Source organism: Phalaenopsis equestris, unplaced genomic scaffold (genome assembly GCF_001263595.1).
Source record: "Phalaenopsis equestris unplaced genomic scaffold, ASM126359v1 Scaffold000951, whole genome shotgun sequence".
Taxonomy (NCBI): domain Eukaryota; kingdom Viridiplantae; phylum Streptophyta; class Magnoliopsida; order Asparagales; family Orchidaceae; genus Phalaenopsis; species Phalaenopsis equestris.
In genome coordinates, this window is record NW_018165390.1 from 200,457 (window position 1) to 218,167 (window position 17,711).

At 33.5% G+C, this 17,711-nt stretch overlaps 1 protein-coding gene across 1 annotated transcript; it reads right to left on the reverse strand.

Annotated features, from left to right (window-relative positions):
• Positions 1–2,147: 2,147 nt before the first annotated feature.
• Positions 2,148–14,872, reverse strand: LOC110032485. Its single transcript, XM_020736133.1, has 5 exons — positions 14,202–14,872; positions 13,901–14,119; positions 2,868–2,963; positions 2,658–2,738; positions 2,148–2,539 (listed from the first exon to the last, which is right to left on the reverse strand). The coding sequence occupies exons 1-5, from the start codon at positions 14,772–14,774 to the stop codon at positions 2,321–2,323; spliced, it is 1,188 nt and encodes a 395-aa protein (XP_020591792.1). The 5' UTR covers positions 14,775–14,872; the 3' UTR covers positions 2,148–2,320.
• Positions 14,873–17,711: the final 2,839 nt, after the last annotated feature.

Genomic DNA, 17,711 nt, shown 5'->3' on the forward strand with positions numbered 1-17,711 from the left:
TTTTCTAACTACTTCACATATAAGAAAGAATTTTATTTTTCTTTAGCTTATTGTATGTAGAGATCATTGTTCACCAAACTAAACAAACAACTCATCCAACATAATAATTTCTTTAATTGGTCATATGGTAATGCAAAGTTGTTCATTTATTAATAAACATAAATATAATATATATTTTTTGGAAAATTAAAAATAAATTAAAGTAAATATCTTTCAAGAGTTAATGAATTAATGTACTTCTCCTTTAATTATCTAGTCATATCGTAAGAATATTTAATTACTAAAACCAAGCTATGTTTCCAATACCGACTTCTATTTTCTATGCTATGGGGTCATTTATTAATTCTCACATCCAAAAATTAGAAGCATGCAATTTCTCCTCATCAAATGAGCTAAGATAATGAATGGTTCTTAATTATGCATATTTTCTATTAAAATTTTGAAATCCTTAATCAAATAATTCTTACTCCTTTGCCTCCTTCCATAATCTACTAACATAGCATCATTATTATTTGTACAATTATAAGAGATGAGCTAACATATCCTACCTTATTAATCTCCTCATTTTTACATGTATTAACAAGAGATTATTCAGACATCCCCCATCTCCTCCAACCCCTCTAATTTTCTCATTTCATCCTTTTCCACCTCATCCTGAGCCTCAATAAAATTAATGGCTGAGGCAACAACGAACACCTCTTCATTCTCTTCTTTCTTACCTTCTCATATGTATAAAATTTAAAATAAGATTTGTTGGGTTGTTCTGTCATGTCATTTTTTTGACACTGCTTGTTTATATGTAACTTGAGCAGAATAATGTCTCTATAAATATGAATAAAGCAAAAATTTATATACATAATAAAATAATCAATAATAAAAAATACTAAAAAAAATAAAACAAATACTATTCAAACTATATTTCTAATTCTATAAGCAAATTTCCCTTTATTTTTTTCAGCTTAGATCGAAGCAAAATTAAAGGTAAAATATTTCTGATATTAGCATCAATCCTTAACCATGATTTAGTTTATGTGAAATTTAAAAAATTACTTATCATCAGTCATAAGATTTCATAGAAAGAAGAGAGAGAGAGAGAATGTATTTATAAGAATAGCATCAGTCATAAGATTTCATAGAAAGAAGAGAGAGAATGTATTTATAAGAATAATAATATTATTCTCATTTCCTTTCAACAATTATAATTTTTACATGATTAGGAATTCAGATAATTAAATGAAAACAATATAACAAAATTATTAAAAATTTTAAATTTTATTAACTTAAATTAGAAAAATCAACCAAATGTTTTAAGAATTCTAAATCTATTGAATTAAAATCAAACCAAAATCTTGAATCCAAGGTAAAACCACCCAAACTTAAAAAGCTAGCATACAAGAAATAAACACTAAAAATTAATTACTCTAAGTTTTTATTATTGACTCAAAAGGTGCAATAACATCTTTTTTAAAGTTACATAGTAGGAATAATGTAAAAACTAATAGGCATTTAACATTAGTCAAGTGTGCAATGTAGAGAAAGGTAGAGAAGTAAATGTACATGATCTAATGGGGCGTAACTTCTTAATCAAACCTAAAATTTACTCAATTTTTTTAAGTAAAGATATATAATAAGGATATTTACACAAGGAATGCAAATAATAAAAAAAAATGTTGCAATGAGCTCTGCATATTTAATTATTATTTCTCAAAATAAGTTGTTAAATAAACCCCCTATAATTGAATGCTTCATTGCACCGATGTAATACAATATAGTTCGTCGTAGTGATTTATGTATGATTGCTTTATCAAAATGATATTTACAAACCATTATTGAATTAAATAAAAATAAATTCTACTGATTAAATAGAACACAATAATTGTTAATGAGATTTTTGTGAATAAGATCATCCAAACCTATAGAGTTTATTTGAGCATGAGGCTAAATTCTAAAATCTGGAAAGCAACTCAGCTCAACACAACTACCTACCTCAGGAACTTGCAAGAAAAATGTTTCATGATGAGAGTATTTATATTGGGTGAATCAATTAGTACATCAAATTAAATAAACTCAATTTGGTCTTTTATGTTTGCCACCAATAAATTTTGGTATTTCCAAAAAAAAAAATCATGAGAAAAAGTAATGCAGAACAATTAACCATATTTGCATGCAAACTATTTATATGAATACAAGTTGTAACTTATATCAGTTTCATGGCATGCACACATCTCACGGAGGAGAAAAGAAAACTTCAAAAGAAAGAAAAGAAATTCATAGGACTAGAAAGCCAACATTACTCACAGTTTATAACGTAGCAAGTAATTCAAAACAGATTTTGAGGCTTCTGCTTTCCAAATCGCCATTTGCTTTCGTCAGACATGCATATTTTCCTTGATGAATTTATACCCATGCTTTGCTTCTGGTAGTGCTCCGAGCTCCTTGAGAGCATCCCACCATAGGAATCTGTAAGCACTTCCAAATCACTATTATCTTCAAAGTGTCTATTTCTGCCAGGGGAATTGTAGCCCACTTCTCTATAGCCCTAGCAAATTGAAACATTATACATTAGATATATAAATACAACAAAAGCATATTACATGACCTGATTTAAGAACTGTTTCATAGACTCAGTGTACGAAAATTAACATTGGTTCTCTAACCTTGGATTTTACTTTAGAAAAGCAGGGAGTCAGACATGGATTTATGTCATCTATTCTTAGAGGATCACAAGAGTTATATTCCTGTAAATAGTGTTAATGGGATAAAACCAAGTGAATCAAACTTGAGAAAATATGAACTATCAATACATGGTCATTTACTGAGGTTTTCCACAGTATGTTTGCTATTAATAGCAAGGAAGGAAGACTTACCAAAGCATCAGAGAACTCCTTTTCGTATTCAGGAGTTGTTGGAGAATTGGCAAGCCTATCAAAGCAATTCTTCGCAACATACTTATCTGCCTTTACCTGTACAAACTAACTCATCAATAAAAGATATTCTACTACTTCCTTCAAAACAAACAGTTATTGATTGTGATAGAAATCAAGAGAGAAAATATGGTTGATGTCATTTTCTTAAAATATTTTAACCTGGAGGATTTCGTTGATGATAAACAAGAAAAAAACTGCGGTAAAAAACTACAACTTCATGGCAACATGACAAGAGAGGTACAATTTATTCTGCTATTGTGATCTGATATGTCTCAGCATTCTGAAAGTATTAAAACTCGTGATAAATTTAAAAAGGTTAATTTTGTTCACATTTTTGTTCCATCTTTCCAACAGCCGTGTGTAGACCTTTTCTCCAAGTCATTTTTTACTTTGCAATACAACATTTTAAATATGAAAAAGGCAAACTTGAAATAGATGAGATCAGGTCTATCATTTTTAGAGCGGAATATATTTTACGCAACGTTCTTTCTCACATGAGATTAGCAACACAATTATGGCATCATGCAGTCATTTTTTCTCTTCTTACTTTTACACTTGCTTAAAAACAAAAATGCGACAGTTTATGGAACTCTAATAGTGTACACATTTGCACTTGCTCTTAGAATTAAAAATAAATAATAATATATTTGTGTGTGTGTGTGTGTGTGTATAGGAGGATATTCTAGAAGTCTAAGCTAGCAACACAAAAAATTAAATTGGTTCAGTGGTAAAGGAATAAACAATAACAAATCTGCAAGCCAATTTTTCCATCCTCGATGCTTCGTTTTTTTGGTATCGATGCTTACGCAAAGGTATCTTCTTTTGTAAATAACAGATCAAGTAAAATGCCTCTATGTTACAAGAATGGATCAAAATAACTAAACATTAAAATATATTGGTTTAATTTTTCGAGGAGATTAAAATAGGATGATCCAATATTGGATTACGGCTTGCATTTAAAGTTCCCATACATTCTAATGGTTGTTTGTAGTGAGCATTATGGAGATGACATGATAAACCAAAATAGAATGAGTTTCAATAAAAGGCTGTCTCAACAAAGAAAGAAAGAGCACGAGAATTAGAATGGGCAAAACTAGGGGAAATAATAATAGTTTAGGTTAGTGATATGTATATAGCTATACTAACTCAAATAATTGTTACTACACTAATATCTCTCCGGTGGCAGTTTTTGAATTAGGTGATTCTCAAGGATTTGAAAAATCTCAGCTCTTGATTTGCGCCCAAGACTTCCTTCTTTTGTAAAGTGCGGTTGAGGTTTGTCTATATGAGACTACTACTAGAGTTTGACAATAAGCAATTATCTCTAGTAGTTCCTCTTCAGCATAATCTCTCGGCAGCAATGGTTTCTTGGGAAAAATTGGCACTTTTGTGGATCATGTGTGATTCTAAATTGGAACTGCAAAAAAATTTTGGAAGTGAAAAAAATAATGCTATGATAGGGCAATGCAACACAAACTTTTCAAAGTAATGACAATATTTAAAAATAAGAGGATTAATTGAGTTCTCTCGCTATAAGAACTCCTATTTGATTATTATTTTCTACTATTTGTTTTCATTGTTACTATATAACAAACCTGCTATACCAGGCCACCAGCGATTCACACTCCACTAGCTCCTGCTAACAAACTCTGACATCAGGTAAAGAATCGAATAGTACTACCTTCCAAACCACCATCAACCTTCCAAAATTCATTATCAAGTCTATATATACTTATGCTATATTCTATAATACTACTACTGCAGTCTTTTACATTGTAAGGAGTACTGCATCTTCTCGATTGTTCTCACGTAAAGAATCGAATACTGATTATTCATTTCTACAAGGTATCAAAAGTTTGGTTCTTCGTAATTCCCTAAACCTCCTTTCCTTATCTTCCCCCCCTCCCACCCTCTTTCTTTATCTCCAATGTCAGAAACCTCCTCCTACACAAATCGAGAAGCAATTCCAGCAATGGCCGACATCCCCACTCCTCCATCACTCAAGTTCTTAATGTCCAACGTCAAAGCCATCGTAAATGTGCAACTAACAACCGACAACTATCCCACATGGGAACCCCAAATAAACAAACTCTTCAAGGTAAATGGCTTTGAAAGCTTCCTAGATGGATAATGCGATCTGCCCTCCCCACGTTTGAAACTCAAATGGACAAACCTCCTCGAATCCCCACCAATTTCTAAGCTGGCAGCTCATTGATCAAAACCTCTCAGCAGCCATCCATTCTACAATATCACCCACACTTCTGTCATACATTCTCAACCTCGAATCCTCTGTTAGAATCTGGACAACTCTCCAATGTAGGCTGCAATCCACAAATCACTCCAAGGCCAAACAATTACGAAACGCGATCCAAAAAATCAAACCATGTACCAATACCTTTAGGTCATCAAATTACTTGTGGATAACATCGCAGTTGCCAGGGGTCACATCGACAATGAAGACATCATCCTCTACATCCTTGACAATCTACCAGCTTCATACCAATCTTTCAAAACAGCTATTCGCACAAAATCAGAACCCATCACTAAACGAAGAGTTGTACTCTGTTGTACAATGAGGAGATCAACATATCTGCTGAAAACACCAAAGAAACCAACGCTACAACAATAGCCCTATACACTACACGAGGTGGTAACAGCAACAACCAGAACCGCGGTCAACAATACCACAACGCTAGAGAAACCAACAACAATCGGGCACCAAACAGAGAACGTAGAGGACCCGCAACTCTTTTACTCTCCCAACATGACAAATATATGGCAAATCTGGTCGCATAGCACTCACCTGCTGGCACCGAGCAAACTTCAGCTCCTACCCGTCCATGAAAACAGATACAACACTCTTGACCGGCAACGATACCAGTTCGAATGGTTTCTAGACTTCGGCGGTACCTCTCCTCTCACCTCCAACTACCGCTTACAGCACGCCAAACCATACCAAGGATCAAACGGCTCCACTCTCCCCATCACCTACACGGGCCAGGGCATTCTCCCCACTCAAAGTAAGCTCTATCTCCCCCAACTTTTTGACTCACCACACCTATCCCATAACCTCGTCTAGTCCATCAATTAACCTCCGACAACAATTAGGACATGTCAAAACTAGCTTTGTCACCAAGGATCGGAGAACAAACATCCTCCTCTAAGAACCTAGCAAGGATACCTTGTACCCATTTCAGCCCAGAGCGCACTCCACTCATCTCCACCATCTGCTGAAGGCATTGAGGTCGGGGCATCCTCATCAAGAAATTGCTGCCGTAATCTCTACTACAGCAAACTCTGCTTTTCGTTGAAGCTTTATGTTTTTTTTGCAATGAATTTAATTCCTCTAAAAGTCATCAACAATCATTTCCTACTTCTGTTTTTGAGTACAAATGTTTCTTTGATCTTATTCTAATGTTTGGGGTTCAGCCCACACCACTTCAATACAAGGATACATATATTATCTTCTTCTTATTGATGACTACTCTCGCCTCGCTTGGGTGTTTCCTATGCTCGCAAATTCTAAAACAACAGATAAACTTATATCCTTTCACAAAATGTTACAAACCCAATTCAACACAAATATCAAAATACTACTCTTCGATGGTGGAGACAAACAAACCTCAAAAACCTTACACCTATATCTTACCCCCTATGGCATTCTTCCCCAATTCAGTTGCTCCCACACACCTCAGCAAAATGACATGGTTGAACGCAAACACATACACTTAATCAAAACCACACAAACTCTTCTCCTCACCACCCACCACTCGCCCAAGTTTTAGACAACAACCCTAATGACAACCACCTAACTCAGAAAACGCTTGTCATTCAAGGCCACGAAATTTTAAATCTCCTTCTGAACTCCTACATGACAAACCACCTATCTATACTCACCCACGCACCTTCGACAACCTCTATTTTTCTTGTCAAAAGCCACAAGCTTCACAAAAACTCGCACCATCATCCCCACATTGCATCTTCATCGGATACAACTCACAAAGGCTATTGCTATAATCCTCAAACACACCAAAATATCATTTCTCAACACTTAGTCTTTAACGAATCAACCTTTTGTTACCTCACTCAACCAAGCCAACCTCACATCCCTAATACATAAACTCCATCCAACCTACTTACTCCTACTAATCAACAGTTCAACACCTCAGCTCACCCCTCACCACTTCCACTTGACTAACCTTCTATACTTTCTATACCTTCCATCACACCTACAACTTCATATCAAATAACACAATCAACTCATCCATCAAAAATAACCCAAACTCTCCACTCATTACCACAATCAAACATCCAATGATAACCCGCTTTCAAACTGGACCACATAAACCCAACAACCCCTCAATCTACACACATCCACTTCCTCATCTCCTGACCAAACTTGCAATACACAAGTCACAAAATATCTACATTGGCGAAAGGCCATGTCATTAGAATTCAAAGCGCTTCAGCATCAAAGAACCTTGATCCTAGTCGAGCCACCGCCTTACTAAAACATCATTCGCTGCGAGTCACTGCAAATACAAGTACCACCGTGACGAAACTGTGGCTAAATACAATGCCTGATTGGTTGCACAAGGCTTTAAGCAAGTACCACCGTGACGAAACTGTGGCTAAATACAATGCTGATTGGTTGCACAAGGCTTTAAGCAACAAGGAATTCAATGCTTCGAACATTCAGCCTTGTAGCTAAACTACACACCATTCAAATTCCCCTCTCAACGGTGCCTCACCACAAGTGGATATTTCAATAGTTTGACGTCTCTAACACATTCCTACACAACTCCCTCAATGAAATCATCTACATGCATCAACCTCAAGGCTTACATGAAAACCAATATCCCAATCGAGTATGCTTACTCAAAAAGGTTCTCTATGACCTTAACAAGCCTCAAGGAGATGATATCATACTGTCATCGATCACCTAAAAGCCAAAAGGTTCAACCAAAGCACTATCAATCCATCTCTTTGCATTTATCATTACAACCAGATCACCATTTACTTCCTTGTGCATGTGGATGATATCGTCATTACCGATAACAATCCACTGTTATCGCCAACCTCATACAGACCTTTAAAATTGAATTCCAACTCAAGGGACCTGCTAAAACATTCCTTGGCATCTCCATAAATCAAACCCACGACTATCATCTCAACCAATCATCTTACATAAACTTCCTTCTACATAAACTCAAATGTCTTTCTGCAAACTTAACCACACCCTTCTTCCCCACAAGCTGAACCCCGACCCAACAACACTACAAAAGTATCCAGACATCTCCCAATACCAACAGCTTGTCGAATCACTTAAGTTACTTACCATAACAAGATCGGACATAGCCTTCGTTGTAAATCACATCTATTAACATATGCATGTCCTCTCCTATACCATTTTCAGCTAAACAAACACCTCCAAAGGTACCTTAAAACTCTTTCCTTCAATCTACCTATAACAAACGGCGATCTACAACTTCAAACTTACTTGAACTCTGATTGGGCCGATGATTCACAGGATCGACGCTTTGCACATTTCTTGGTCATAACTTTACATCCTGGGCAGCTCAAAAGCAAAAAATTATAGCTCATTCTTCCACAGAAGCTGAGTACCGAGCTCTAGCCGCAAGTATCATTTGGATTTGCAGACTTCTTCAAGAGTTTCACTTTCCAACAAACACCCCCACACCACTCTATTGTGATAATACCTCTGCCATCTTCATAACCCTCAACCCCATATTCCATGCTGACACAAAACATGTTGAAATTGATTATCATTTCATTCAAGATCACGTAACATCTGAGGAAATTCAAATTCAACATATCAGTTCAACCGATCAAGTGGTAGGATGTCCACCAAAAGTCATACAATAGCTCCATTCATGAGTCTTCGACACAACCTTACAATCAGTTCAACTGACTGAACGCTTGAGAGGGAAAAAGAAACCTGCTATACCAGGCCACCTGCGATTCACGCTTGACCAGGCCTTGCTAACAAACTCTGACATCAGGACAACCATCAACCTTCCAGAATTCACTGTTAAGTCTATATATATTTATCTATAATACTATAGTGGCCATAAATTGCTTCAAGTCCTTGTTTGCTACAATGTCCGTGTAGAAAGAAAAGGAAATCATTTGTGAGAGTCAAAATTATTTTAATTGCAGGAAATATCTACTTATAGGTAGAAAAATAATTGAAATTAATTTAAAATTGATATTAGTTTCTCCTAAACTAATTTATCAAACAAGGAACACTCAATTCCTAACTTAACCATTCAAGAACAACCTTATACTTTATAAACTAACTCAACAAAAATATGTCAAATTTAAATTTGAAATATTAACTTATCCAAAATAAGTTCACAATTCAAATTCATTATGATCTTATTATCATTATCATCATCAAATAATCCAATTTTTCTGCTTGTTGACATTGACCATCAGGAATCAGACTGACCAAACTTTAAAACTAGTAAACAACCATTCGCTTCACCCTCTTATCAAATATAGTGAAATAGATAATTCTTTCAAAAAGATTCACCAAGATAGCATCTCCCCATTTAGCTCATTTTCTCTTGCAAATGGGAGCTCTTTTGGTCTGCCCATTTATTTTAGTCTTCATTTTCCTCCTTTAAGTCTGAAGGTTTTTATTTTATTATGATTGATCATCTTCCTCGACAAATTATGTCCCAACAAATGGAATGACATTTTTTGTGGACTAAATGAAGAAGAGATCTCTTGCCCCCATCTCAAAACCTTTGGATCTAGTAGAGCATAGGTTATAGTTGCAAATATAACCATCAATAGGTTCTTTATTCCTTCATTTGATTATAATCTACCGAGCCATCTTTTCTTTCATGTTGAGAACACCATTAATTAGATGTAATCTTACCTCATGGTCATGGTCTATTGGTTATATATTGCCAAGAGAATCCTTTCCAATCCTTTTATTTAACCTTAAAAATTTATTCTCATATGGAACGAAACAAATGCTATAAAACCATTTTAAGATCAAAATTTGGAAGTGCTGAAAAATTTTGGAACCTATAAGATTTTTTTAGGAAAAAGATGATTTGGCATAGTCCTTTTAATGTGATAAAGATAGTCCACGATAACATGATTAATTGAGTCCTCTTAATATAGGAAACACCTATCTAAATTTTGTCTTATACTTGTTGTTTGCTATAGTAAGTACAATTTCTGTAGTGTAGATGATTACTTAATTTTGTATGATTGCTACCAATTCTACAATATTGCTACCAAACCAAGTTGTTAAAAAACAATTTTTTTAGGAGAGTTAAAATTACTTTCCATTGCACGAAATAAATTATTTATATGTAAAGAAATTAATTTAAATTTTATTTTATCTTCTTTTAACTAATTCAAAATAAGAAACATCTTTATCATGAGCTCCACTATTTACGAACAACATTATCCTTCTTAAATTACATCCATAAAAGAAAAATCAAATTTAAAATAAAAATATAGACCTATTTTAAACAAATTAAAATTAAAAAAATACCATAATCTAGTTGTTCTTATCATCATTCCATGGTCCAATTTTTTGCTTACAGAATATTTTGATCATCCTACAACCAATTGATTATCCATCTTTACCTTTGGGCAACTAATAATTTCATTTTCTTACTCAATGTTGTGGTCTTAAAAATAATATCAAAAAGATCCCATAAATCAATCTGAGTAGAAGGTTTAGCAATAATCTCTTTGTATGAAATTAATTAAGCTTTTTATATTTGTGAGTTGGGTGTATTTGGGATTTAAGAAAGGGTAGTGAGTGATTTACTGATTTTACACAATAATTGGCGTCCTCTCTAATATGATACAAGCCATTATTTGGCCTCCTTATTATAGAAAATTAATACAAAAAAATATCAGAGATTAGTAACCACAAAGTTCAAAATTTAAAACTTTGATGGGTGAAAAAAGTATAACCATCAGGAAACAATGCATGGTGTTTTTATATAGTAAGGAAAGCACTTAAGAGGAGTTTAATGCCATGAATGATGAAGAGTAATAAGAAAAACACGAAGATAGATGAAAAGGGATAGCACTGATTTATTGTGTTTGGTGGACAAGCTTTTGATGATTTTCTTTGAGTCAACTACAAAATTTTTTGTCTGTCATGTTAGGTTCAATATTCATATCAATCAACCTCCAACTAACTCTATAAAAGACAATGGTTGCATTTGTTGCTAATATGGAAACAATTCCAATTTGCATAAATTTATCTCAAGTATTCATGATTTACAAAGAAAAACATAAATTCAAAGAAACAAAGAAGCAAAAAACTCATTTTTGGTAAAAAAAGTTAATTTTTGAACTCAAGGATGCTGACAAAGAAAATTAAGATGGGGGATTGCTCATGTGAGATAAACTAATGGAGAAAGGGCCAACCTCTAAAGGCATATCTATTGGCAAAACAAGACTTATTTCTAATGCAACATATGCATCAAAAGAAATTTAATGACTCTAAAAAAAGGGAACAATTAACAAATGAAAATCATTTAGAAGATAAAAACAAATGCAAGCATGACTGATGTAATTATGGTGATACATTTTATGTTTACTGAATCGACAAATGTCATAGCAAGTCATTGTAATTGATTATTAACTTTGTAATGACCATTTGTATTCAAGGAAAAAATGTGTTTAGAGAACTACTATTTTTGCAATATCTTTATAAAACACATAATGGCAAATCTAAGATTATGAGAGAAAATCTTAATCGTTCGTGCGCTAAGTTATATCAAATACGAGTTACTTATAAATGTAAAGATTCTCAAGATTTTCAAGGGTTTCATAGTTCTAACAGGATACAAAAAATATACATATATACATATATATATATATATAGATATAGATAAATAGATATGCATGCATGTGTGTGTGCGCGTGTGTGTACGCACACGCGCTTGCATGCATTATAAAGTATAACTTCAAGGAGTGTTTCAATTGTTTAATCATCTACATTAGATCATCACATTTAAGAGAAGCAGAAAAGAATTAGCTTCCAAGCTGTGAGAAATGTTTTAGAACCAATTCAAACACTAATTGATGAAAGCTTCCGAACAACTAGATGAATCAAGTTTGCATTATTTAATCCACCCAAATATCAGATCACACCGTTATAAAGTATTGAACAAGGAGAGAACAACTTCAATGATATGAAAGTACAATAATACGTGAAAGTTTAGGTTTAATGGTGCCACATCAAAGTGTAGTGCTGTACAACAACTATCTCAAAGATTTTCAATTTAGGAAACATTTGGACCTGATGAGATTATGCGGCGTTGAGCCCTTCAAGGCTTTAAAAGATTATTTTGGTTGACTTAGAGAAGAAATATTCAATTTTGTCAATATATTTATCAAAGAGAAGAGTTGTTATATTAACACAATTAATTGCGACTAGAAGTTACCTTAGGCAACAATTTGGATTTAGGTTTTTCCTACGACTTTGAAAATCTTATCTTGTGATTTGCTACTAAATGTTTAAGTTAAAACATTTTATGTGATTCTGTAAAGCTGATTGGCAAAATTTTCAAAATTTAAGTCAGTTAATTTAAGTATATTATAAATAATAACATTTGATAAAAATATCGAAAAAATAGCATTCAAGTACAACCAAAGTTTCTTTTAATAAATTCTATGTTATTGTGATTACCACACCAAATAAGATTATAATTAATATCTTAGTATTCATAAATCAATTATTAATGAGTTTTTAAATTAATTAAACATTATGTAAATTATTTGAAACTAATTAAACAACAACTAATACTTTCAGGCCAACTATTAAGCATCAGTTAATTATTTATTCAATTAACTCAATTAAAAAATAATTTTACTTTAATTAAATTAATACAAAAATTGCTTTCATAAATTCTTATATGTCATTATTTAAAAATTTATATAAATTATTAAACTTTATTTTTTAGTTAAGAAAATTAGATAACAAGTAGATATAATATAAATTAATATTTTTATCCAATTAATAATATAAATAGCCTAATCTAATAAAATTAACCAAATAATCTATCTTCCACGCCCCGCCACATTCCAAGCTATGAGAAAAATTTTAGAACAAATCCAAACACGAATTGATGATTGCTTCCAAATAGCCAGATGAATCAACTTAGCATTATATAATCTAGGCTAATATAAATTTAACTTTTAGTTAGGTAAATTATACAACAAAAAGATATAATATATCTAAATTAATATTTTTCTCCAATTAATAATCTAAGTAGCCTAATTTAATAAAATTGACCAAACAACTTATCTTCTTCCCCGCCCCGCCCCATACTTTAAGGCCAACTATTCGAGCATTAATTAATTAATTATTCAATAAAGTAAATTTAAAAATAATTTCACCTTAATTAAATTTATAAAAAAAATCATTTATTAAATACTATTCTTATACAATATCATTTAGAAAATTAAATAGATAATTATAAATTTAATGTTTAGTTAAATAAAATAGATAACAAATAGATATAGTATATCTAAACTAATAATTTTTCTAAATTAGTAATTTAAATAACTGAATCTAATAAAATTAACCAAATAACTTATAATCTAAATTGCCTAATCTAAATAGTCAATTAATTCAATCAAAAAGGAGTTTCATTTAAAGTTTATAAGTCATTATCTGAATTAGACGGGAGTCGGAACGCGAACAGATGGGGCTATTTGGTGGCTAAAAAGACGAGTTCTAGGTTTTAGGTGGTTGATTTGAATATTTAAAGTTTAGGTGTTTATTTTGTTATTTTTGAAATTTTAGATGGTGGGCAGGTAAAAACCCCAAAGGAAAATTACTATGAGATTTTCTTGCAAATTTACTTAGAAATTATTGTTATGAAGCATTAAAATTCCAAGAACAGAAGGGAAAAAACAGGACTACTAATTCAATAAATTGAACAAGTGATCAATGACTGTACCTCTGCAAGATCCACTGCGAGGCATTGGATCTTCCCCGTAAGAGACGAAACCTGCTTCTGGAGACAAGGTATGATTTTTCTAGCCTCCTTAAACTCTGATCCTTGCCTCTCAAACAGCTCCTGAAGCTGAGGATTTAAAACATCTGGGAAAAGTACTGCATCCTTCAATGCCTTTATCTCCTCCCTTTGCTTCAGGCATAGATCCTTCAGTTTATCCACCTTATCCAATTGCAGCATTGTAAGATAAACCTAACAGCAAAACAAAGCTCGAATAACGTCACTGATTGAGCTCAGAACTTACCTCCAGATTCTTCTCTTCCACAAGAAGCCGCAGATCTGCAATCACTTTCTCGTACTCCTTATTCTGGCTCATAAGCTCCCTCTCGCTGCGGAGCACCATCCCCAGCGTGCGCGTATTGTTATTAACCTCCGTCAATGCATTTTTCGGCGTTCGATCTAATGATCCCGACCTATTGAACAGCTTACGGTGGAGACTCGAGAAGCCGCTGCCGGATCCCTTACCCGTTGCCTTCTTCAAATCTTCCGCAATAGTATCAGGCGGAATCACGAGCTCCGTCCCCTTCGCCGATCCACACTTCGAATTGGAGCGCTTCTCCATAAAATTCTTGACGATGGTGCCGAATGTCAGCGGATTCTTCTTCGCGAGCACGCGGGACGAGTTATCAGCTGTCAGAACGGCAGCGGTCGGATGGGAGGGATCGCGGCGGCTGCCTGAATTGGAGGACAGATTCTTCAGGGAAGGGAGCTTCTTGGAAGTGCTTTTGAGGCGGGAGGCAGGGGAGGGACCGCGAGATGAGGAAGATGAGCACGGTTCAACAGCGGCGTAGCGAGAGGAAGGCTTGGAGGCGGCCATTTTTGGTTTGATTTTGGAGGTAATCCTAGAGTTCGTGAATCATTTCTACTCCTGGATTCACTTTAGAAATGAAAAGCTCATTTCTTCCTTTTTGTTTTTTTTTTTTGAATCATTTCTACTCCTGGATTCACTTTAGAAATGCAAAACTCATTTCTTCCTTTTTGTTTTTTTTTTTAATTTTTCCGTCTGTATAAATTCGAATTTGAGCGCGCGGTTTGCGGTAAAATGCTTCGCGAGATTGCTGAATGTAATAGTGTGCTATTTGGATTCGGAACCAGTCTGGAATCTGGACGCTTTGGTTTAAAAACGGGCGCATCGGACGGTCTCTCGGGCTGAAGGGTGAAGTGGTTTATCCACAAAGCTGTTCATTTTGAACAAAATCCTTTTCAAGCATGATTTTAAGGATAGATTGGTTCAATTTTTAATTAATTGAATGATCGAATCAATCGAAACTCAAATCCGTTCTTGCATATAATCTAGAATGAATCTGTCAGAATCAAAATTGAGCTGATGAACCGATCTGATTTTTAATCGAATTATTAAAGAACCAATTAGTTCAAATATGGTCATACTTGAACCTTTTGATTTTAATAAGATTGTTGAATATATGATTTTTAAATTAAAAATGGAGAAAATATTATGTTCTAAAATTTTGATTTGGAATATTATTTAAAACATTTGAGACTGTTGTCTTATATTATTTTTTTTTAAAATTAATAATAATATATCATTATTTATTATTGAACTTATATTAAAATAATTAAAATATTTTTAATAATATTCCTTTTTAATCAATGTAACAATCCCGATTGAGCTACTAAACCTTAAATATCGTCTTCTTTAGATTCGATCTTTAGTTTGGTTTTCACAACCCTACTTCTAAGAATAAACATCTAAAATTGTAAATTGGTCTAGCTTTTAAAGCTCATTCTAATATTCATTAATATTTTCGCTTTAATTTAAATTAAATGATTAAAATAAAATACTTAAATTAAAAAAGGAAAATAATTTTAACTTTTTATCTTAACATTTGTGACAAATCATCAATAAAAACTTATGTGGTCATGCATAAGCTTTAATGCAAGTTGAAATTTGATCACTTATCGCATTAAGTGCAAAAGCATCCAAACTTTGAATTTAACAAATTTATGATCAAATTAATCATCGAAATTAAAAAACTTAATATAATAAAAAATGATGTGATATAAATCTTGAATGAGCTCAGATCAAGCACCTGAAGCATAATTAAAAGTTTTAAGAGATTCAATCGGTGGTCAAATAATCGTTAAATCTTGGGTACTTATATTTAAATATAGTATCTCGATGAAAATATCTAATGAGCTCTCCACCCTTTGATTCTAAAATTTTTAAAAAACTTAAACAGTCAAAAATTGATGCATAATCATGAAAAGTACTATGGCTTTTATATAGAGCCTTGAATAATGAAGATATTTATAAAAACTGAGGCTCAAAAGTTATAAATAGATGCACTCTTTACAAAGAGAATCGCTGAACTTCATCAAAAATCTAGATGACCCTTAAACTCCAACTAACATTCATCGTCAAATCACCACCTCTAGTCCACTGTTATTAGGTCGCCATCATCGGTTTATTATTACTATCAATCTGCTACCATCAGACTATTAACACCTACTGCTCGCGCTTTTCGTGGCTTGCATCTCCACTTTCTCTTGAGGTTTCGTCGCATATGCTTCCGCTTCATGTTACCGCTGCGTGTTGTTTTGTTGTACTGTTTTTATAGATTCGTCAGTTTATCTACCATCGTATAGCCTCTCTTTGAATAACTCTCTCTCTCTCTCTCTCTCTAATCGTGCGGATGATCTAAGGAAAGAAGAGATCAGAGGGTTAAGGCATACAATGACGGAAACAAACAAAAGAAACAAGCGGGGAGGCATTCATGTGGTGTACTCTGTGTTGATAATTATGAGGTGTATATTCGAGGTAAAATTGGCTTAAAATAGTTCGAAGGCATGCTCGCGAAGAAGACCTGGCGAAAGCAAATCCAAGAGCAGAGATTCAGGTTATTGTACCTATTATGCGGTTCGCATATTCTTATAATGGCAAGCCTATATAGTTAATTACATATTAAGAAGCCCTGAGTGCTTAAGCAAACTTCTGATTAAGATTGTATTATTGTTTTCAAGGAAGGAAATTTAATGCTCTATTCTAGAGGAAAAGGGTAAGGGACTCATAAGGGCTCAGAAGACGCTATCGTGATTCCAAACTAACCTATGATTTTGTGTCATTTTGAAAAGGACTTATGTTGCATGTCATTTAATCATTCAAGAGCCGAAGGGTGAAGATTTATGTCATTATTGTACAAACAACCTTAGATTCATGTGTTGGTGAGGACATTTTTTGTTAAATGGTGTGCTAGGCTAGGATCTAGGATGCTTGGTAGTCTTTTGATGCTTTGTTATTATTCATTGTTGGTTTGGTTGCCCTAGTCCAACCTTTTTCTTCTTTTGTGCTTTTGGTGTAACTGCATACTTGATTTTCATGATAGCGTGTTAGAGCATTCTTCTACAAGAAGCCGTGTAATGATTTCTATTAACCCATATATATGCACTCACACAGGTACAATAAAAGGGGGAGCATGAAATGATTTTTGCAAACCCTCTGCTTGTAAATGTTGTTTAGCTCCCCCACCAGACACCGCTCATTATATGTTCCATAAATTTCCTCACAAACCTTATTTTTTTATTCAAGTCGAGTCTTTTCTCTTTTCCTATGTACTTTTAGAGTCTAGGAGAGCCATGTAGCAAAAATAAGATACGGGCAGGAGTTCTGAGGCGCTTTGCGTGGGAATCAAGTGGTGAGGACTAAGAAAAGATGCTCTTGTCCTGTCTCTTAATTTTGCATTTTATATTAATATATAGAATTAGTACCAGACATATATATACAGATTCTGACCTT